Genomic DNA, 23,949 nt, shown 5'->3' with positions numbered 1-23,949 from the left:
CAAGACACATGCCCGGGTTATGGGCTCTATTCCTGGTAGGGGGCATGCAGGGAGGGGGCGTGCAGGAGGCGGCTGATTGATGTTTACCTCACACATTGTTTCTCTCTCCCTTCCTCTCTGCCTAAGAATCAATGAAAAAAAAAAACCTTAAAAAAATTGTTCCCTCTTTCTCACCAGCTATCCAAATATAATTAATTTTTCTTAACTCTTTTTACTCTGGTACAGATATTTAAAAATAATGTTTTCATTTCAGAGAGGAACAGAGAGGGAGAGATAAGAGATAGATAAAAACATCAATGATGAGAGAGAGTCATTGACTGACTGTCTCCTGTACACCCCACACTGGGGATTGAACTCACAACTGGGGCCTGATCTCCTGGTTCATAGGTTGACACTTAATCACTGAGTCTGTGGTTTCTGAGGGAAGGTGTTTGTATACTTGCAAAACTGCTGGTGATGGGTAGGTATTTATTTGTCTAACAATTACTTTAGCATAGGATTTGAATGTATTACTACCATCTGAATTAATTCTTCAGAAATAATGGCAAGAGCTTACGTGATAGAATCAGAACAAAATTCAACTACTGGCTTAACTTACACAGCAGTTTGGTTTATTTTATTGTGCCAGTTGTATTTATAATGTGGGACTCTTTTTTTTCTTTTTATTTATTTTTTATTTTTATTTTTTTAAATATATTTTATTGATTTTTTACAGAGAGGAAGGGAGAGGGATAGAGAGTTAGAAACATCAATGAGAGAGAAACCAAGTTTATAATAAAATAGTAAAATAATTGTGAAATGCAAGTTTTAAATATTTCTTTAAAGTTTTGTGTACATCTCATTGATTTTAAAAATACATTTCAAAATGTTTTTATTGATTTCAGAGAGGTTAGAGAGAGAGAGAGAGGGAGAGAAACATCAATGATGAAAAAGAATCACTGATCAGCTGCCTCCTGCGCGCCCCCCAGTGGGGACCGAGCCCGCAACCTGGGCATGTGCCCTTGACTGAAATCAAACCTGGGACCTTTTGGTCTCCAGGCCGATGCTCCATCCACTGAGCCAAATCAGGTAGGGCTATAATGTGGGACTCTAATGCCTATCTTAAATGGTTATATAAATAATTAAATTTATATCTAGTATCTGGCTCTTGGGAATGCTCTCGTTCCCTTTTTATAGCCTAACGTAGTACTTCACAACCTGGGACTCTGAAGGGGTTTGGGTGTGTGTGGTTGCCCTTGGAATATGATGGTGTGTGCAGAATTTTGTGTTTTTGTTTGGTTGTGTTTTTATATAGCTCTTACCAACTTCTCAAAAGGATTCATGACTCCAAAAAGATGAAGTATCACTGGCTAAGATTGACTGTTGTGAAGCATGTTGGTAGTCTAAGAAAGCTTGGGTTTTCTTTTATTTATTTTAAAACAAGGCATTACCAAACACAGCCAACGCTATCCCCAGCCCCTGATTCACAAAAGTAGTTCAGTTTTTGTCAATGCTGCTTTTAAAGCAAAATTTATAGTAAAAACATAGAAATACAGATTGTATATTTTATCTTGTAATGTAATTTTTCTTTCAACAGTTTTCAGAGGGCAAAAACAAGACCCTCTGAAAAAAATATATTGCTATCAGGTTAATACTCAATGATCGTTAACTGTTCATGTAATTTTTAAAAGCTGCTATATTAGGAAGTCAGAGTTTAGGAGATATTTGACACAAATGCACAGATGGTGGATATACTATACACTAGAATATTTTACCTATTTTTAGCTAAGCTACATATAATTCTAACATCTGAGAATATATGTGATGGCAGAAAGATGATCCTAACAATTTACAGAAATCAGTGACTTTCACAGTAAAAGCAAAATTGCTGAGTGTGATTATCCTGTAGCTCCCTGTCTAGTCTTTGATTGCATAGGTAAAGGCATACAGAAGACATGACAGGGAGATACTGAAAATTGCCAGCCAAAGGCAGAGAAACTTGGTAGCTTTACTTTTTTAATCAGTTTATTGCTTATGACTATTAGAAATTATCAAACAAGTGAAAATTCTCCTAAACATACTAGGTGAGTGTTTCTTTGTTTCAACTTCAAGAAGGAAATTATCTAAGATTAAAATGAAAAAAATTACAACAATAAAGTTAAGGTTATTGAATTCCTTTAAAAAAAATGAAAAGAGAATGCTTCAGTACATAATAGGGAAAGGAAGAAGGATGAGGGATGAGGGAGTAGAAAGACTCACCCAATTAGATATCACCCAATTATGTGAAATGTTCCCTGAACACTCCCAGAGTTACTCTACCTTTGTGCTTCCATTGCATGTATATATCTGTTTTAACATATATCACATTATATTGTAATTATTAATTTATTAGAGGACTGCTCCCCCAAATCGTGCAAGAGTGGGCCTTCCTTCCCCTGGCTGCCGGCACTGGCTTCCTCTGGTACTGGGGACCCAGGTTTCCCTCCAGGCACCCGGGACCTGAGCTTCCCTCTGGCCCGGCTGGCACTCGGGACACTGGCTTTGCTTGCAGCCCCAGCTTCCTCTGTCCTGAAGGTCATCCAGAAGGACATCCTGTTTAATTAGCATATTACGCTTTTATTATTATAGATTTGTTATTCTTTTACTAATGAATGTTTCTTGAGTGTCAGGGTGCTCTTTTTAGTTTTTACATTCCCTGAGTGACAAATGCATGTTTTAAAAAATGTATTGAGAAAATACCTCTTATTGTTTCTGTAAATATTGGTATAAATTCTGCAGAAGTCTAGATTTTTAAATCTTCCTTTCTTACTTTAAGTACCTTTCTCACTCCCTAATGGAACAATTCTCTTTGCTTGTCAGGCTTTTTGCAACACTGTCAATGAGAGTACTAATGAAACATAGAAGCTTAATATTGTATTTCTCTTCTTTTTTCTCCAATTTTTTCTCTTTCTGCCTTCTAGAATAGCAATATTTTTTGAGATTAATTCACTCTCATGCCTGATGTCCCTGCAAAGTCATTGTTTATAGTCATTATAAAAAAAAAGAAAAATCTGTGTTATTGGTAGTAATGCTATTACCTGTGGCCTTTGCATTAATTTCCTGATAAAGGACAACTTCAGTAAATACATTAGAAAACCCATTCATGGCGAAGGTTGCAGTTCTGAAAAAGAAAAACTTTTAGATGAAACAAAAACTTTCCTTAAGTATTTTATCCCAACACAGTCAGTGGTAAACTAAGATGTCTATAGTACCTCCATTTAAAAACAAACCCACATTAGATTCTTAGTTTTAAAAAACTAAGTTTTAGATGTCAAACATTTTTTAAAGCATTTAACACATCTTAGTGACTCATTCACTAGAAGGTACCACCTGAGCCCAAGTGATAATTTTTTGTTGTTACTTCTATTGGTATTATGTTTATCCCAATGCCTTTTTTTTTTTTTTTAAATGAATTTTTCATGTTTAGTCTCTTTAGGTCTACCCAGAGAACTTGAGGTTTGCTAAATATGGGAGATGGTCCCATTTTCTCATCCTACCTGTAATACCTTGTGGGTTTGCCATCTATGAATGTAGTCTTTCTTATACCAAATTATGAAAAGGTCCAAATGACAAGTCCACATTATCCCACTGCTATCTTTCCATTCTCATGTTCTTTTTGACAAAAGTTATTTAAAAAGGGCAATCTGATGGTATATCGGTATTTCCAGAACCTGCTTTGAATGGAGTTCTGTTGCCTTACCTTTATATTGGTTGTTTACTTTGGAAGCTACTTGAATTAGCGTTATTTTGTAGTAGAAAATTAGAGGACAGTTGGCACAGAGCCCAGGTTCTCCATGGCAGCAGCTATTACGTAAATTCTCCTGGATCTTCATATTTCAGTAAAGCCTTTTTTTCTCCCTTCACATACACAAAACAGACAGCCAAGGGGGCATCCACTATCTGTCCTAAGCCTTGGAGACAAAACAAGGTGCCATGCCACTCTTTTTCCAAAATAACATTCATTGTGGAAGCATATGCTCCCATAAATGGAGGGAAGCAGATCCCTTCCATTGCATTGTACAGCCTCTGCTAAAAATATATACCAGGAAGGTTAAAACTGCCATAATTAGTTTCATCAGGTTCATCCTCAATTCTTGCTTTCAGATTGTATTAGAAACTTCTCTAATCAGCACTGCATTTGGCTGATTGAGCAGTTCATTTTCTCTTAAAGTGTAGAATGTTAAGGATATCTGCTTAAGTCAGTATTACGGTTTGGTTTAATGGTATATATAATGAGGTATGGTGAATGTGAATATTTCTCACTTCATTGTTGAACTTGCTAATGGAAAAAGTCATTATTGAACCAAATTGATAGCAGGCAAAGCTGCTTTAGTCCCAGAAAATTAAACCTAAATATTGCTGTACTTACTTGCTAATTCACATGCTGCTTTTTCTGGTTTACTGTTCATATCTTGTATTTTATTTTAATGACTAAATCACTCCAGAGATGCTCGCATACAGACTGCTCCATAAATGCATATTGATGATTAATTTTAATTCTGAGATACAGCTACATAGAAATGAATGAAGACTTTTGGGGAGACATCAGAATTAAAGGCCCTATATGATGAGATGTCAAAACCTTGAGCTTTTATGAAACTTCATTAATAGGGAGACATGGTTAGATACATGATGGAAGAGTTGTTTCCTGTCTAATATCACTAAGTGAGTCAAATTCACTGGGTATATAGTTCTACATTAAAAAAAAACACTTTATTGTTGAGAGTATTACAGATGTTCCCCCCCATTACCCCCATTCATCCAGTTCCCACCCCACCCCAGAACTTCACCACTCTGTGTCCATAAGTATTGCATATATGCATATAAGTTCTTTGGTTAATCTCTTCCCCTTTCCCTCTGAGATTAGTTAGTCTGTTCCATGTTTCTATGCCTCTCGTTCTATTTTATTCATCAGTTTATTTTGTTCATTAGATTCCTTTTTGTTTATTTTGGTTTTTAGATTGGATTATTGATAGATATGCATTTATTGATACTTTATTATCAATATTTTTAATCTTTATTTTTCCCTCTTCTTCCTTCTCTTCTTAAGGAATATCCTTCAACATTTTATGTAATACTGCTTTGGTGGTGAATAACTCCTTTAGCATTTTCTTGTCTGTGAAGCTTTTTTTAAAAAATATTTTATTGATTTTTTTACAGAGAGGAAGGAAGAGGGATAGAGAGTTAGAAACATCGATGAGAGAGAAACATCGATCAGCTGCCTCCTGCACACCTCCCACTAGGGATGTGCCCGCAACCAAGGTACATGCCCTTGACTGGAATTGAACCTGGGACCTTTTAGCCCACAGGCCGACGCTCTATCCACTGAGCCAAACAGGTTAGGGCTGTGAAGCTTTTTTATCTGACATTCAATTCTAAATGATAGCTTTGTTAGGTAATCTTGGTTGTAAGTCCTTGCTTTTCATCACTTTGAGTATTTCTTGCCACTCCCTTCAAAGTTTCTGTTGAAAAATCAATTAATTGTCGTATGGGCACTCCCTTGTAGGTAACTAACTGCTTTTCTTTTGCTGCTTTTAAGACTCTTTGTCTTTAACCTTTGGTATTTTAATTATGATGTATTTTGGTGTGAGCCTCTTTGGATTCCTCTTGTTTTGGTCTCTCTGGGCTTCCTGGACTTATGAGTCTCTTTCTTTCACCAGGTAGGGGAAGTTTTCTGTCATTATTTCTTCAAGTAGGTTTTCTTTTCTTTATTCTTTGTTTGTTAATCCTCACCTAAGGATATTTTTCCATTGATTTTTATTTTTAAAAAAATTCTTTATTGTTGAGAGTATTACATATGTCCCTCTTTTTCCCCCATTGACTCCCTCCAGTCTGCCCCTATCCCCCAGCCCAGGCCTTCGCCACAAGTAGGTTTTCAATATCTTGCTGTTTCTCTTCTCCTTCTGGCACCCCCATAATGTGAATGTTGGTACACTTGAAGTTGTCCCAGAGGCTCCTTACACTATCTTCATATTTTTGGATTCTTGTTTTCTTTTTTCTTTTCTGACTGGGTGGTTTTTGCTTCTTCATATTCCAAATTGTTGATTTTGATTCTCAGAATCCTCTACTGTTGGTCATTCTTTATGTTGTGTAGTGTATGCTTAATTTCTGACTGGTCTTTTTTCATGTCTTTCACATTCTCACCAAGATCCTTGAAAGTCTCATGAAGATCCTTGAGTAACCTTATTACTGGTTTTGAGCTCTGTATCAGGTTGTTTGCTTGATTACATTTCTTTCATTTGTGACATATTTCTTTGTTTCTGCATTTTGTCTGTTTCCCTGTGTTTGCTTCTGTGTACTAGGTAGAGTGCTATGTCTCCTGGAGTTGGTATACTAAGTGCCCTGTTGAGCACAGTGACTCAGCCTCCCTAGTCATCTGAGCTGGGCAATCTAAGTGTGCCCCTGTGTGGGCTGTGTGCACAGCCTTGTAGTTGAGCCTTTATTGCTGTTGGTGTCACTCAGAGGAATTGACTTCCAGGCTAATTGACTGTGAGGACCAGCTGCAACTACAGTGGAAGAGCTGCTGTGTAGGAGACAGGACTTGCTTCAGTGGGACTTCTTTTTTAAATGTATATATATTTTTTATTGATTTCAGAGAGGAAGGGAGAGGGAGAGATAGAAACATCAGTGATGATAGAGAATCATTGTTTGGCTATCTCCTGCATGCCCCCTACTGGGGATCAAGCCTGCAACCCAGGCATGTGCCCTTGACTGGAAATCAAACCTGGGACCTTTCAGTCCACAGGCCAATGCCCTATCCACTGAGCTAAACCAGTTAGGGCTGAGTTTGCCTCTTGAGTGTGTCGCTTGTGTAGCATTGTGGTCTGAAGCTGTCCACTGGGTGCACTGGCTTTGGGGCCTCCCAGGAGGTGCAGAGTTGGCCACTGCCTGGGACCACCTAGCCTTGTTACACAGAGATCTGCAGGTGGCTGCTACTTGTGTTGTGCTTGGAAGTGCCCAGGAGAGGCCAAGCTGGGAAGCAAGGCAGGCTATTGTTTGTGCTGGGCCTTGGGCCTCCCTCTTATTGATAGGTATGAGGCATGTTGATGCCAGCTGCTGCTTGTTTCAAAGATTTTAGGAAAGTCTGAAGCCTGAGCCAGAACAGGCCATTCATATGGAAAAGCCACTTCAAACAGCTTAGGTGGGGCTGCAAGTTGGGTGGGGTGGGGTCTCAGGGAATCAGCAGAGCGGAGTGAACATTGTGAGCCAGTTTGATGGAGACTCAGATATGGCGCCTGCCAGTTAGCTCTTCGACAGGAGACTTCTCAGCATAGGAACAATGAACCTGTGATTACCCCTATCCAAGAGAAAGTCACCCCGAAGTTCTTGTCCTGGTGCCAGACAATCCAGTTTCTCCCCTTATGTCCCTGGATCACCGCCCGCCCCCTACTCCCTAAGCCGCTATCCCATTGCTGGAGCTTAGAGGGAGTAAGTCCATACGCTGGCCCTTTAAAGGAACTGCTGGGACTCCAGCAGCCTCTGTGTCATTCATCCACAATATTTTCTGTGGTTGTTTTTTTTTTACAGCTAGAAGTTATGGGGACTTCTCTTCCTGGCACTGAAGGGTCTGGTGTGGGGCGGGGTGTTGGACCAACCTGTTCTGCGCCTCCACCCTTCCTACCAGTCTTAATATGCTGTCTTATTCTCTCTAGTTGTAGGACTTCCATTCAGCCAGCTTTCAGGTGGTTCTGAATAATGATTATTCTGTATTTTAGTTGTAATTTTGATGTAGTTGTGGGAAATAGGGAGTACTGTGTTTACCTACACCACCATCTTAGTGCTCTGGTCAGGGAGGGACCAAGTAAAAGCACAAGCCATTATAATGGCCTAAAGACCCTTCAGTATCTAACTAGCCCTTTTTTTATTACATATTGTATGATTCTCCCCAGTCACCTGCTTAAGTTCTGGTACACTAGTATTCTTCATGTTGATGTTAACTTCCTTACTTGTCTTTGCTAGCCCAGTCACTGAACTCAGTTTTCCATAATCTCTTTTTTTTTTTTTTTAAACATATTTTATTGAGTTTTTACAGAGAGGAAATGAGAGAGATAGAGAGTTAGAAACATCGATGAGAGAGAAACATCGACCAGCTGCCTCCTGCACACTCCCCACTGGGGATGTGCCCGCAACCGAGGTACATGCCCTTGACCGGAATCGAACCTGGGACCTTTCAGTCCGCAGGCCGACGCTCTATCCACTGAGCCAAACCGGTTTTGGCTCCATAATCTCTTCTAACACTCTCTGTTGCCTTCTGGTTTTCTCATAGCAGTTATTACCTTCTAACAAAAAATATTTTTAAATGTTACTGGTTTTTACCTGGCCGTTGTAGCTCAGCGGTTGAGCATTGACCTAGGAATCAAGAGGCCGTGGGATCAATTCCCGTTCAGGGCGTATGTCTAGGTTGCAGGCTCGATCCCCTGTGGGGGGTGTGCAGGAAGCAGCTGATCGATGATATTTCTCTCTCATCGATTTTTCTATCTTTCTATTCCTCTCCCTTTCTCTCTAAAAATCAATAAAAATATATTTTTTAAAAAGTTACTGGTTTTCTTTATTGTGTTCCTAAAATGTAAGCTTTACGAGAGCAGGCATTTTTTGTCTTAATTTTTTTTTTTTTTGCTGTGTTGCCAACAATGAGTAATCACCCAATACTTGTTGAATTAAGTATTAGGCCCACACACCTTTTCTGCATAAAACATTCCAACAACTTTCCCTCTCTTGGACTAAAAAATGTCTGCCCCCCTACCTCTTTCCCAACTATTCTTCCCTTGATTACTCCAGCAAACCTGGATTCCTTGAATATACCAGACAAGCTCCTGCCAGAGAGCCTTTGCTCTTTCCGTTTCCTTTTTTTTTGGTATTGTTCTTTTCTTAGTCACTATGAAAAACCCTCTTTCACCTCTTTTGTGTTTCTCTGTAAATGTAATATTTTGGCAACCTTTTCTAAAATTGCAAATCCTTTCTAACCCTAGTCTTTTTTTTTTTTTTAGCATATATTTATTGACCTCAGATAAATATCACAAAGTGTTCTGGGTACCATGTGCAATATGGTCAGAAAGAGCCCCTACCTAGCCACTTGGAAAATGCTATGTATTATATTTAAGACTTTTTCCTTTTATTCGATCAGACAGAGCCAAAACTATCTGATTAGTTTTCAGAGAAGAAGGAAGAGGGAGAGAGATAGAAACATCCATGATGAGAGAGAATCATGGATCGGCTGCCTCCTGCAAGTCCCTCACTGGGGATAGAGCCCACAATTCGGGCATGTGCCCTTGACCGGAAACGAACCTGGGACCTTTCAGTTCGCAGGCTGACACTCTATCCACTGAGCCAAACCGGCTAGGGCCAACCCTAGTCTTTTCCTCTTTCGTTTTCATGCTCTGATTTTCTTCATAGCAAATCTTATCTTTTAGTGCCTCTACTCTTCTCATGAATTAGAATGGAACCTCCATGGTGAAAGTGATTTTTTTTTTTTACTGCTGTTATTCTTAGCATTTAAATTATAGGTACTTGCTACCTATTTGCTGAAAAAAGGAATTCCTTATGGAGCAAGAATTTAAGATTATAAAGTAAATAAAATCAGGCCCTGGCCAGGTGACTCAATTGAATGGAGCATCATCCCATCCACCAGAAAAGTTGTGGGTTTGATTCCTGGTCAGGACACATACCTAGGTTGCAGGTTCGATCCCTGGTTTGGGCAAGTCCAGAAGGCAACTGATTGATGTTTCTCTCTTACATTGATGTTTCTCCCTCTCTATCCTTGCCTCTCTCTCTAAAATCAATATAACATACCCCCAGGTAAGGATTAAAAAATAGTTAACATAAAATTTTATAGTATTCTTGAATACCATCAGTTTATTGAGCTAGAAAATACTTTAAAAAATTTATTCACAAAATGAACTCCACTTCTACCAATAACAGTTGCACAGCTCTGTGAATATATTAAAAACTACTGAATCTGGGTGAATTTTATGGTATGTGAATTGTATCTCAATAACATTATAAATAAAATAACCAAGGAATTTCTATGTAATACAAAAAGGAAAAAATAGTCTTTTCAAGTATGAAACATATTATAAGGTTAAGGTATCACCTGTTCATTTTTTCCCATGTATCTGTACATGCATCTGAGGAGACTGTCATTTCTCCATTGTATATTCTTGCCTCCTTTGATGTAGATTAATTGACCATATACGTGTGCATCTGTTTCTGGGCTCTATTCTGTTTCATTAATCTATGTGTCTGTATTTGTGCAAGTACCATATTTTTTTTTTTTTTTTATTGTAGCTTTGTAATATTAGTTTGAAATTAGGGAGCATGATATCTTCAACTTTGTTCTTTTTTCTCACGAGTGCTTTGGCCGCTCACTGTCTCTTATGATTCCTTATAAATTTTAGGATTATTTGCGCTAGTTCCATTACATGTTTTTTTAAAAGGAGTATTGCCGATCTTACATCTGACATGTGGTCAATAAGTTTGTTCAACTAAGTACTGAATTGAAGTGGTATAAAGTTTATCCTCTCTAAAACCTCTTTCTTGTTCATATTTTAGGACCTTTCAAAGTTGTACAAGAAATCAGGTGATGTTTCAGCCATTCAATGCCATTCTGAAGAAAGTATCCATCTTCATTCACAGGGAGAAAACAATTCTTTGTCTAAGAAGCTTTCTCCAATACACTCAGAAATGACAGATTACATTAATGCAACATCATCTACTGTTGTTGGTAGTCGGGATCCTGATTTAAAGAACAAAACATTACTTAATGGAGGAACAACTGTAACAGAAAAGTTGGCACACCTTATTGCAACTTGTCCCCCCTCCAAGTCTTCCAAGACAAAATCGAAAAAGTTAGGAACTGGTACTACTATTTCAGGATTGGTTAGCAAGGATTTGATCAGGAAAGCAGGTGTTGGTTCTGTAGCTGGAATAATACATAAGGACTTAATAAAAAAACCAGTGATCAGCACAGCAGTTGGATTGGTAACTAAAGATCATGGGAAAAAGCCAGTGTTTAATGCAACAGTAGGATTGGTCAATAAGGACTCTGTGAAAAAACTAGGAACTGGCACTACAGCGGTATTCATTAATAAAGACTTAGGCAAAAAGCCAGGGACTATCACTACAGTAGGACTGCTGAGCAAGGATTCAGGAAAGAAGCTAGGAATTGGTATTGTTCCAGGTTTAGTGAATAAGGAATCTGGAAAGAAGTTAGGATTTGGCACTGTAGTTGGACTGGTTAATAAAGACCTGGGAAAGAAATTGGGTTCTACTGTTGGCCTTGTGGCCAAGGACTGTGCAAAGAAGATTGTAGCAACTTCAACAATGGGATTAGTTAATAAGGACATTGGAAAGAAACTAGTGAGTTGTCCTATGGCAGGACTGGTCAGTAAAGATGCCCTAAACCTTAAAGCTGAAGCACTGCTCTCCACTCAAGAATCATTTAAGGCTTCTTGTACAAACATCAAGAGTCATGAAAGTCAGGAACTTTCTGAATCCTTGAAAGACAGCGCCAGCAGCAAAACTTTTGAGAAGAATGTTATACGACAAAGTAAAGAAAGCATATTGGAAAAGTTCGCAGTTCGAAAAGAAATCATTAATTTGGAGAAAGAAATGTTTAATGAAGGAACATGCATTCAGCAAGATAGTTTCTCATCCAGTGAAAGGGGGTCATATGAAACCTCAAAGCATGAAAAGCAACCTCCCGTATATTGCACTTCTCCAGACTTTCAAATGGGAGGTGCTTCTGATGCATCTACAGCTAAATCCCCTTTTAGTGCAGTAGGAGAAAGCACTCTCCCCTCCCCATCACCTACTGTATCTGTTAATCCTTTAACCAGAAGTCCCCCTGAAACTTCACTACACTTGGCTCCTAATTCATTACTTCTAAGTCCTACCACAGAACTAATGGAAGACATTTCTGAATCTGGTGGAAAGAACCAATTTACTTCTGAAAGTGCCCACTTGAACATTGGTCACAGGTCTGTGGGTCATAGTATGAATATTGAATGTAAAGGGATTGATAAAGAGCTAAATGATTCAAAAACTACACATCTAGATATTCCAAGAATAAGCTCTTCTTTAGGAAAAAAGCCAAGTTTGACTTCTGAATCCAGTATTCATACAATTACCCCTTCAGTTGTTAACTTCACTAGTTTATTTAGTAACAACCCTTTTCTAAAGCTTGGTGCAGTAACTGCCTCTGACAAACACTGCCAAGTTGCTGAGAGCCTAAGCACTAGTTTGCAGTCGAAACCATTAAAAAAAAGGAAAGGAAGAAAAGCTCGATGGACTAAAGTGGTGGCGAGAAGCACATGCCGGTCTCCAAAAGGGCTAGAATTAGAAAGATCAGAGCTTTTTAAAAATGTTTCATGTAGCTCACTATCAAATAGTAATTCTGAGCCAGCCAAGTTTATGAAAAACATTGGACCATCTTCATTTGTAGATCATGATTTCCTTAAACGCCGATTGCCAAAGTTGAGCAAATCTACAACTCCATCTCTTGCTCTCTTAACTGACAGTGAAAAACCATCTCATAAGTCTTTTGCTACTCACAAACTATCCTCCAGTATGTGTGTCTCTAGTGACCTTTTGTCTGATATTTATAAGCCCAAAAGAGGAAGACCTAAATCTAAAGAGATGCCTCAACTGGAAGGTCCACCTAAAAGGACTTTAAAAATTCCTGCCTCTAAAGTTTTTTCTTTGCAGTCTAAGGAAGAACAAGAACCCCCAATTTTGCAACCAGAAATTGAAATTCCTTCCTTCAAACAGAGTCTGTCTGTGTCTCCTTTCCCAAAAAAGAGAGGCAGACCTAAGAGGCAAATGAGGTCACCAGTCAAGATGAAGCCACCTGTACTATCAGTGGCTCCATTTGTTGCCACCGAAAGTCCAAGCAAGCTAGAATGTGAAAGTGACAACCATAGAAGTAGTAGTGATTTCTTTGAGAGTGAGGATCAACTTCCAGATCCAGATGACCTAGATGACAGTCACAGGCCAACTGTCTGTAGTATGAATGACCTTGAGATGGAACCAGATAAAAAAATCAAGAGAAACAATGGACAATTGATGAAAACAATTATCCGCAAAATAAATAAAATGAAGACTTTAAAGAGAAAGAAACTGTTGAATCAGATTCTTTCAAGCTCTGTAGAATCAAGTAATAAAGGGAAAGTGCAATCCAAACTCCATAATACAGTGTCAAGTCTTGCTGCTACATTTGGCTCTAAATTGGGCCAACAGATAAATGTCAGCAAGAAAGGAACCATTTACATAGGAAAGAGGAGGGGTCGAAAACCAAAAACTGTCTTAAATGGCATACTTTCTGGTAGCCCTACTAGCCTTGCTGTTCTTGAGCAAACAGCTCAGCAGGCAGCTGGATCAGCATTAGGACAGATCCTTCCCCCTTTACTGCCTTCATCTGCTAGTAGTTCTGAGATTCTTCCATCACCTATTTGTTCTCAGTCTTCTGGGACTAGTGGAGGTCAGAGCCCTGTAAGTAGTGATGCTGGCTTTGTTGAACCCAGTTCAGTGCCATATTTGCATTTACACTCCAGACAGGGAAGTATGATTCAGACTCTTGCAATGAAGAAAGCCTCAAAGGGGAGGAGGCGATTATCTCCTCCTACTTTGTTGCCCAATTCTCCTTCACATTTGAGTGAACTCACATCTCTGAAAGAAGCTACTCCTTCTCCCATTAGTGAGTCTCATAGTGATGAGACCATTCCCAGTGATAGTGGAATTGGGACAGATAATAACAGCACATCAGACAGGGCAGAGAAATTTTGTGGGCAAAAAAAGAGAAGGCATTCCTTTGAGCATGTTTCTCTGATTCCCCCTGAAACCTCTACAGTTCTAAGCAGTCTTAAAGAAAAACATAAACACAAATGTAAGCGCAGGAATCATGATTACCTCAGCTATGACAAGATGAAAAGGCAGAAACGAAAACGGAAAAAGAAATATCCCCAACTCCGAAATAGACAGGATCCAGACTTTATTGCAGAGTTGGAGGAATTAATAAGTCGTCTAAGTGAAATTCGAATCACCCATCGAAGCCATCATTTTATCCCCCGAGACCTCCTGCCCACTATTTTTCGAATCAACTTTAATAGTTTCTATACACACCCTTCTTTCCCCTTAGATCCTTTGCACTACATTCGAAAACCTGACTTAAAGAAGAAGAGAGGGAGACCCCCTAAGATGAGAGAGGCAATGGCTGAAATGCCTTTTATGCATAGCCTTAGTTTTCCTCTTTCTAGTACTGGATTCTATCCCTCTTATGGCATGCCTTACTCTCCCTCACCCCTTACAGCTGCTCCGATAGGATTAGGTTACTATGGAAGGTATCCCCCCACTCTTTATCCACCTCCTCCATCTCCTTCTTTCACTACTCCACTTCCACCTCCTTCCTATATGCATACTGGTCATTTACTTCTCAATCCCACCAAATACCATAAGAAAAAGCATAAGCTGCTTCGACAGGAGGCCTTTCTTACAACCAGCAGGACTCCCCTCCTTTCCATGAGTACCTACCCTAGTGTCCCTCCTGAGATGGCCTATGGTTGGATGGTCGAGCACAAACACAGGCACCGCCATAAGCACAGAGAACACCGTTCTTCTGAGCAACCCCAAGTTTCCATGGACACTGGCTCTTCCAGATCTGTCCTGGAGACTTTGAAACGCTATCGATTTGGAAAGGATACTGTTGGAGAACGATATAAACATAAGGAAAAGCACCGGTGTCATATATCCTGCCCTCACATTTCTCCTTCAAAAAGTTTAATAAATAGAGAAGAACAGTGGATCCATCGAGAGCCTTCAGAATCTAGTCCATTGGCCTTGGGATTGCAGACACCTTTACAGATTGACTGTTCAGAAAGTTCTCCAACTTTATCCCTTGGAGGATTCACTCCCAACTCTGATCCAGCCAGCAGTGATGAACATACAAACCTTTTCACAAGTGCAATAGGCAGCTGCAGAGTTTCAAACCCTAACTCCAGTGGCCGGAAGAAATTAACTGATAACCCTGGACTATTTTCTGCACAGGACACTTCACTAAATCGGCCTCACAGAAAGGAGCCACTGCCTTCCAGTGAAAGGGCAGTACAGAACTTGACAGGTAAGAGGGTCATTTTGTTGCCTGTTAACTTGTGTTAGAGAACTAGATTACTTGTAGATTTTTAGAGGGAGAAAAGGGGAGAGAGAGAGAGAGAAACATAGATTGGCTGCTTCCTGCATGCCTTCTACCAGGAATTGAGCCTGCAACCCGGGCATGTACCCTGACTGGGAATTGAAATGGCAACCTTTTAGTGCATAGTACAATGCCCCACCAACTGAGACATATCCGCTAGGGCCATGTACATGAACTTTTAATAGATGTAATCATTTTTGTTTAAAAGTTCTTGTTTTTCTTTTTAATTTATTGATTTAGAGAGAAAGGGAGAGGGAAACATCAGTCAGTTGTCACCTGTATGCACCCCAACCAGGAATCAAACCCACAACCTGGGCATGTGGCCTGACTGGGAATTGAACTGGTGAACCTTCAGTACATGGGATGACGTTCAACCAATTTAGCTATACTCACCAGGGTGAAGTTCTCATTTTCATTTGTTGTGAGAAGTGAGATAAGGCTGGTCTTTGCATTAATTTTGAATTTTGAGAAGAGATACCATTATGAAAACAAGAAATAACAGTCATCTTTTGGAAACCAAGAAAAATTATTTATCTTACGTGTTACACAGTTTCTTTAGTGAGAAATGGCTCATAGCTATCTGTTAGTCACTATTCAGGATTTTTTTGTATATACTAATCCAATAGTTATTAACACTTCTTGTTCTAGGACAAGCATTTTATTCTGTATGTCTCATAATAAAAATCTAAGCGTTCAAATTATCAACCTATAAAATTGAACTGAATATTCAGAGGGACTTCATTTGTAGAGTACATTTAAGTATCTATAAAAGCTACTTCAATTGGATATAAAATAACATGAAACAAATTAAATAATGCATTTGTAATGTCTAAAAAGTGCCTTTTAAGAATTGAAAATATATAAATTAAGAAAGAGGAAGCATTACCCATTCAAATGGGACAGTAATTTTCAACCTTTGTCTCATGGCACACATAACAAATATTTTTGCCAACTTGACCAAAGAAAATAGGCATAATTTTGATTCATTCACATTGGACAGCTATTGTGTTGGGTAAAAGAGGTCAGTGCCCTGACTAAATAATCAGGTATTGCATGTTTTAAAAATCCATGTGGCATATCAGTGTGCCTTTTGCAGCATACAAGTTGAAAATCATTGATATAGAAGATATCTCTAAGTCAGGAATTGTTGGTTTTTTTTATCAAAGATCTCAATTCTGAGGCTTTGTAAATAATTTTGGGACGTTCATAAAACCTCTGATGTTGAAGTAGAATTGTGTGTATATTTCAGGAGAAAGTCCATATGTTTCATCAGATTCTCCAAGTAAACTTTTTTTAAGACTCAAAATCACTTCTGATTAGTATGGTTATAAGAAGTATGGTTATAAGAAGTGTTTTTCAAAGTGATTTGTACATAGTAAGCACACATGTTAATTGTATTATTCATCCATAAGTTTAAAAACCTGTGCATTTTAGGAAATGATAAAACCCTCAAAAACAAGTTTTTATTCCTGATTTTCATTATGAACTTTTAAAAAATAAAAGCTACCTTGGTAGAAAAAGCTGAACATTCTTTAGTTTTGTGCATCTTTAATATTTGTTTAATGAAAGAGAGAAAGGCAATCTGAGTTACTTACTTCTAGTAAGTAACTATATATATAAAAGTCAATGCAAGAGCTACCACCTGGTGGTCAGTGTGTTCCCACAGCCAACCTCCCCTGCTGTCCAACCTCTTGTGGTCCCTCCCCCCGAACCCTGGGCTGGGATGGGGAACTGGGGGTGGGTGGCGGTGGACACGGCCCCTTCCCCAAGGGGGCCAGGGGCCCGCTCCTTCCTCAGGGCCAGCGGTCAGCATCCTGTGCCCCTTCCCACCCACCGTGGTGGTGGCGTGGTGGCAAGGGAAGGAGGAAGGGGGGAGGCAGGGAACCGTGCAGTGGCAGGGCGCTGACGATGGCTGTGTCAGCATCCAGCATCACCATCCAGCACCCTTTCCTTCCGCACCTGGCCTGGCGACCATCACCTCCTTTCCGGCCTGGTCCTGATTGGCCTGGCCCCAATTGGCCCTGACTGCCTGCCAGGCCTAGGGACCCCGCTCATGCATGAATTTTGTGCACCGGGCCTCTAGTTTAATTATAATACTCTTGGAGAAGATAGGATATAATGCACTCCCTATCCTTTCTTTTGTATATTTTATTTATTTTTAAAATTTATTTTTAATTATAGTTGATACAATATTATATTAGCGCCAGGTGTACAACATAATGATTCAACATTTGTATACCTTTACAAAGTCATCACCACAATAAGTCTAGTAACCATCTCAACAGATTTTTTTACAACTATTAATCAACAGTTTTTAAATACTATCTGCCAGGCATTCTACTTTGTGGGTACTTGTGATAAAATAGGTTTATTATTCTCATGGAACTTACAGTGAAGGAGATGAGTAATAAACAAAACAATTACACATTAAATGTGAGTACATGTTTTATTTTTTTTAAAGAAAGTACAGCCCGGCCTGCATGGCTCAGTGGTTGAGCCTCGACCCATGAACCATGAGGTCACAGTTCTATTCCTGGTCAGGGCACATGTCTAGGTTGTGGTCTCGATCCCTCAGCCAATGGACGATTCTCAGCATTGATGTTTCCATCTCTTTCTCCTTCTCCCTTCCTCTCTGAATTCAATAAAAATGTATTAAAACAAAACAAAGAAAGTACAGGGTTCTATGAGAGCCCTGAAACAGGGACCCTAAACTGTTACCTGAAGGATAAGCAGCAGTTAGCTAGGTAAACAGAATTCCACTTATTTTCATTCATTGACTCATTTATTTATTGAATTCCAAAACATCTAGCACTCTTCTAATCATTGGCATATAGTAGAGAAAAGACATGATATCTGGCCTCATTAACTTTCAGCTTAGTGAAGGAAGATAACACAGTGGTAAGTATGTAAATAATGGCATAATTTAGAAAAACACTGTTTATATAACATTGTTAAAGTGGATAATTAGGGGAGAAATGGTACCTATTTAGATAAGAATTATTAGCTATTGCTTGAGGATAAAAAGTTGAAACTTGAAAAATGAGAAGCTACTAGCTTCTCAAGCTGAGGAGTGAAGAGCTACTTACAAATCCTGAACTGGAAAGGAACTTAGATATTAAAAAATAATGGGGAAGGTTAATTGTGGTAGAAGAGGGACTACAAAAGAGAAGATGGTGAGAGTTGTGGTGAAAGAAAGATGCCAGCCCTAGTTGGTGTTGCTCAGTGGATAGAGCGTCGGCCTACAGACTGAAGGGTTCCAGGTTCAGTTCTGGTCAAGGGCACATGCCTGGGTTATGGGCTTGATCCCCTGTGGGGGGCGTGCAGGAGGCAGCCAATCAATGATTCTCTCATCATTGATGTTTCTCTCTCTCCCTTCCTCTCTCTGAAATCAATAATAAAAGTACATTTTTTAAAAAAAGAAAGAAGCCAGACCATATGTTAAAGATTTTTGATTTTATACTAATAGCGAAAGACAGAGGAGTATTGGTTTTAGATAAGCATTTTTAAAAACCATTCTGGCTCATGTGTGAACATTAAAGTGTAGAGGACAAAAATAGTTACAGGAAAGCCAGTAGGCAATTGCAGTAGTCTAGATGAGATAGTGTTACTTAGATGAGGGTGGTGGCAGACATCTGTGTGAACGTTTGAGAGATTGTGATGCTTTGCCCTAATACTACAGAGAAGACAGGAAGAACAGATTTAGGGAGAGCACACGTTTGTATTTAATATATATATATGAAAACTTTGAGATGCCTCCAGAACATTCAAGTGGAAGTGTTGAGCAGGCGGTTGGATATCTTGTTCTGGAGCTCAATACAGATGTTTGAGCTGGAGATATGGGCATTTCACTGTGAGTTTTAAAACTTGTTTGGCAAAATCATTCACTAAAAATGAAAAGGCTTCTGAGAAAGATAGAGTTGGGAGCAGATTCTCAAAATCTATGCAACTTTGTAACCAGAGCACCAAGGAAACATAATTCTAAAAAGTTCTAGCTGTAATTTAAAAGATACATTAAATTGTTTAATAAATAAAAAAATACTGTAGTAAACAAGGGACATAAAATTTTAGGAAAATAAGAAGGTAGTTTGATAGAAGGGGTTATAGAGAAGGTCTGAAGTTGCTCAGTTGTAGACACAAAAGTGTAACATTGGCAGATAAATGAAGTGATGCCAGATATAGCTAGTTCTAGTTTATTGTCTTTGTTTCTTTTGTGTGAAGATTGGGGGAAACCACAAAATACGCACTTGTAGGTAAGTCTGTGACCAGTTGGAGCCATAAGGATGAATGTGGGATGAATGGCCATTCGAAACAAAACTGCATTGCTCCATGGTTTACTGCATTTATTTTTTGTTAATGTACTCTGTTCAATTGCTAACTTGGTGCTTCAAAAACGTTAATGTGTTTTGAAAAACCATTTATGAATTCACACAACTTCCATATTATCCTAGTATTCTTTTCTTTATCAATTTTATATGAGCAATTATGAATTATGTATTTATTGATCAGTCATCATAAGAGTGATAATATTTCCCTACAGAGAGAATGTAGAGCAAGAAAAGAGGAGTGCCTTGGTCAGCTCTGAGAAACTACAATATTTAAAATAGTGGTTAAAAACCACCAGCCTTTGGATTTGACCTCTTCAGTTTTTAAATATGTTCTTTATAATTGACTAGAGGCCTGGTGCACAAAATTCTTGCACTCAGGGCGGGGAGTCCCTCAGCCTCGCCTGTGCCCTCTTACAGTCCAGGAACCCTCGGAGGATGTCTGACTGATGGCTTAGGCCTGCTCCCCACCCCCCTTCCGTAGACATGGTTAGTGCTGCCTTGGAGGCAGGAGAGGCTCCCGCCATCGCCGCTGCGCTCCCTCACCGTGAGCTTGGCTCAGGGCTTCTAGCTGAGTGGCACTCCCCCTGTGGGAGCACACTGACCACCGGGGCGCAGCTCCTGTGTTGAGCATCTGCCCCTTGGTGGTCAGTGCACATCATAGCATAGCAACTGGTCGTTCTGCTGTTTGGTCAATTTGCATATTAGCCTTTTATTATATAGGATTTTTGAGAGAGAGGAAGGAAGAGTTAGAGAATTAGAGAGAGAAACATTGATGTGAGAGAGAAACATTGATCTTTTTCCTCCCATACGCACCCGACCGGGAATCGAAACCTACAACCCAGGTATATGCCCTGACTCGAAATTGAACTGGTGATCTTTTAGTGTACAGGGCAATGCTCAGCCAAGTAAGCCATACTGTCCAGGGCTCCGTACAGTTTTTTAAAAATTGCTGAAATTTAAAAATCTGGAGATTTCACATAAAACTTAAAGATTCTGCTTCTCTTAAGAAAAAAAAAAATCAGAGCATCTGACAGCAATCCACGTTTTCTGGATGACATTAATGGTTGGGTCGCATGGTGGCAGCCATCACCATCCCACTTTAATTGGGGTATGCATTCTTCAGTTTGCCTCAGTCCATCAGTTTCCTATTGTGTGTTATATATGGCCCAATTCAGCTATTTAAGTAGTGTATCTGGCATCAATGAGCATTTGCATTTAAGCCCCCTAATTTAAAAGTTGTGAGAAGGCCCTAGCTGGTTTTGCTCAATGGATAGAGCATCGGCCTGGGGACTGAATGGTCCCTGGTTTGATTCTGGTCAAGGGCACATGCCCGGGTTGTGGGCTCGATCCCCAGTAGGGAGTGTGTAGAAGGCAGCCGCTCAATGATTCTCATCATTGATGTTTCTCCCTCTCTCTTACTCTCTGAAATCAAAAAAAAATCCTATATTATAAAAGTCTAATATGCAAATTGAACAAATGGTGGAATGACCAGTTGCTATGATGTGCACTGACCCCCAGGGGGCAGACGCTTAATGCATGAGCTGCCCCCTGATGGTCAGTGCTGTTCAACCAGAAGCCCTGAGCCCGGCTCACGGCTGGGGAGCACAACAGTGGTGGCGGGAGCCTCTCCCGCCTCTGCAGCAATTGGACATCCCTTGAGGGCTCTGTGAGAGGATGCAGGCCAGGCTGAGGGGACCCTCCCTCACCCCCCTCCCCCCCCTTCGGTGCACAAATTTCGTGCACCGGGCCTCTACTACATATATTAAAAAAGGATATATTTTAAAAATACATATATTTTTTTAAAAAGTTGTGAGAAGCCCTGACCGGTTTGACTCGGTGGATAGAGCGTTGGCCTGTGAACTCAAGGGTCCCGAGTTCGATTCCAGTCAAGGGCATGTACCTTGGTTGCGGGCACATCCCCAGTAGGGGGTGTGGAGGAGGCAGCTGATTGATGTTTCTCTCATCGATGTTTCTAATTCTCTACCCCTTTCCCTTCCTCTCTTTAAGAAATCAATAAAATATATTTTAAAAAATTAATTAAAAATTGTGAGAAGGAGTTTAGAAGAGTTGGAGAAATTTAGGTGAAGGTGAAGTGAGTTGTCAAGGTTAGGTTGTTGACTGTCATCTACATGGACATTAAAGGCATCTAAGAGGCCATATAAAGGACTTAGTGGTCTCAACCTTCCTAATGCCACAACCCTTTAATACAGTTCCTCATGTTGTGGTGATCCCCAACCATAAAATTATTTTCGTTGCTACTTCATAACTGTAATTTTGCTACTGTTATGAATCGTAATGTAAATATCTGATATGCTATATGTGTTTTCCGATGGTCATGACCCACAGGGTGAGGGTGAGGGTGAATGTGAGTTTGATTTCAGGGTCCTCAAGGAATGAAACAGCAGGGAAATTTATCTGATGCAAAAATATCTACTTTAAGAACAAGAACTTGTCCCTTTTTCCCCTCTCCTTTAAAAAAATAACATACAAAAACATTGAGACCTCTCTGAAGTCGCTGCTCTGACACCAGCTCTCTGTCACCAACTGGTTGTCCTACACATTCCATTTCATTTTTTTCTTTAAAAAATGTTTTCAATATGTTTTTATTGATTTCAGAGAGAGTACAAGAGAGGAAAAGGGAGATTTGAAACATCAATGATGAGAGAGAATCATTGATTAGCTGCCTCCTGCATGCTCCCTACTGGGGATCAAACCCACAATCCAGGCATGTGCCCTAACTGGGAATCGAACTAGTGACCTGGTTCATGGGTTGATGCCCAACCATTGAGCCACACTGGCTGAGATATTTCAGTTCTGATACCTGCAGTTAGGGAAGACCCCACAAGTTAAGAGCAAAGTTCTAAGGATGACTGCCTCCATTTAAGATGCTAGCCGAAAATTTCATTGTCCCCAATTCTCCCACACTTCTGCCTAGCCTGCTACAAATTTGGGGCTTCCCACAATCCTTCAGGTTTGATAATTTGGTAGAATTACTCACAACTTACTGAAACCACTTATTTATGATTACAGTTTTATGTTAAAAGATACAGATTAGGAATTGAAGAGATGCATGGGGCGTTGTCTGGGCCGAACAGGGGGTACAGAGCTTCCATTCCCTCTCTTTGTGGGTGTGTTACCCTCCCAGCACATTATTGTATTCACAAACCAAAAAGCTCCACTAGGTCTCTGTGTCTAGAGTTTTGATTGGGGTTTCGTTATATAGGCATGAATGAGTAAATCATTGGCCATGTACTTGAACTCAATCTCTAGCTCTCCTTCATCCACTTTAGATAGGGCTGGCCCGAAGTTTCAACCCTTTAATCATGTGGTTGATCTTCCTAATAGCCAAGCCCCATCCTAAGCTTCTCTCAGGGTCCATCTTAAATGACCTCTTTGGCATATTGCACACTCCTATACTCAGAGAATTCCAAGGGTTTTTGAAACTATGCCAGGAATCAGAGACAAAGAACAGATATACAAGGGTGGACAGAAAGTAGGTTTACACGTGGGAGTAACTCAAACAGTTTATTTTTATTTTATTATTTTTCATTTTAGTCTATTTTATTTTTTTTCAATCTTTAATTTCTTTATTGATTAGGGTATTACATATGTGACCTCATTCCCTCCAATAAATCTCCCCCCATGCCCTCGCCCCCCTGTTGTCTGTGTCCATTGGTTGGGCTTATATGTATGCATACAGGTCTTTTGGTTGATCTCTCCCCTTTACCTCCACCCTCCCCTACTTTTTCCCTCTGAGGTTTGACAGTCGTATCACTGCTTCTCTGTCTCTGGATCTATCCCTTTTCATCAGCCTGTGTTGTTCACTATATTCCACAAATGAGTGAGATAATGTGGTATTTATCTTTCTCTGGCTGGCTTATTTCACTTAGCATAATGCTCTCCAGTTCCATGCTGTTGCAAATGGTAAGAACTCCTTTTTTTACCGCAGTATAGTATTCCATTATGCAGATGTACCACAGTTTTTAATCCGCTCATCTCCTGATGGGCACTTAGGCTGTGAAACAGTTTATTTTTGTATTATTAATTATTACTTTCCATACAAACAACTGTAAACGTATAGTAGCCCACTCCTGTATTATTTATTATACTGGAGGCCCGGTGCACAGATTCGTGCTCTGGTGGGTCCCTCGTCCTGGCCTGCGCCATCTCGCAATCTGGGACCCCTTGGGGGATGTTGGACTGCCGTTTTCGGCCTGATCTCCACAGGCCAGGCCAAGAGGACCCCCCCACCCCCCGTGCATGAATCTGTGCACCAGGCCCCTAGTATGCATATATGATCTTTGGTTAATCTCTTCATATATGATCTTTGGTTAATCTCTTCCCGCCCTGCCCCTGCCCCCCCTCCCTCTGAGATTCATCAGTCTGTTCCATGTTTCAGTGCCTGTGCGTTGAGCATCTTCCCCC

General features: G+C 39.9%; 1 protein-coding gene across 5 annotated transcripts in view; it reads left to right on the top strand.

Moving 5' to 3' along the window:
* Nucleotides 1-23,949, top strand: part of ASH1L (ash1 (absent, small, or homeotic)-like (Drosophila)) — a 127,722-nt gene that overhangs the window by 12,518 nt on the left and 91,255 nt on the right. For 2 of the 5 annotated variants that reach the window (XM_015571692.1, XM_015571691.1), the window contains exons 2-3: nt 10,567-10,594; nt 15,055-15,127. The exons of 1 other annotated variant lie outside the window; for it this stretch is intronic. In XM_015571692.1, coding sequence (XP_015427178.1) covers nt 10,567-10,594; nt 15,055-15,127 — 101 coding nt within the window. Of the gene's footprint in view, nt 1-10,566; nt 15,128-23,949 lie in introns of all 5 variants that reach the window. 2 more of the 5 variants (XM_015571690.1, XM_006775695.2) reach the window with 1 other exon arrangement.

This window comes from Myotis davidii, unplaced genomic scaffold, assembly GCF_000327345.1.
Source record: "Myotis davidii unplaced genomic scaffold, ASM32734v1 scaffold208, whole genome shotgun sequence".
Lineage (NCBI taxonomy): Eukaryota > Metazoa > Chordata > Mammalia > Chiroptera > Vespertilionidae > Myotis > Myotis davidii.
Note: the sequence above shows the minus strand (reverse complement) of the source record. Positions and strands in the feature narration are given on the sequence as shown.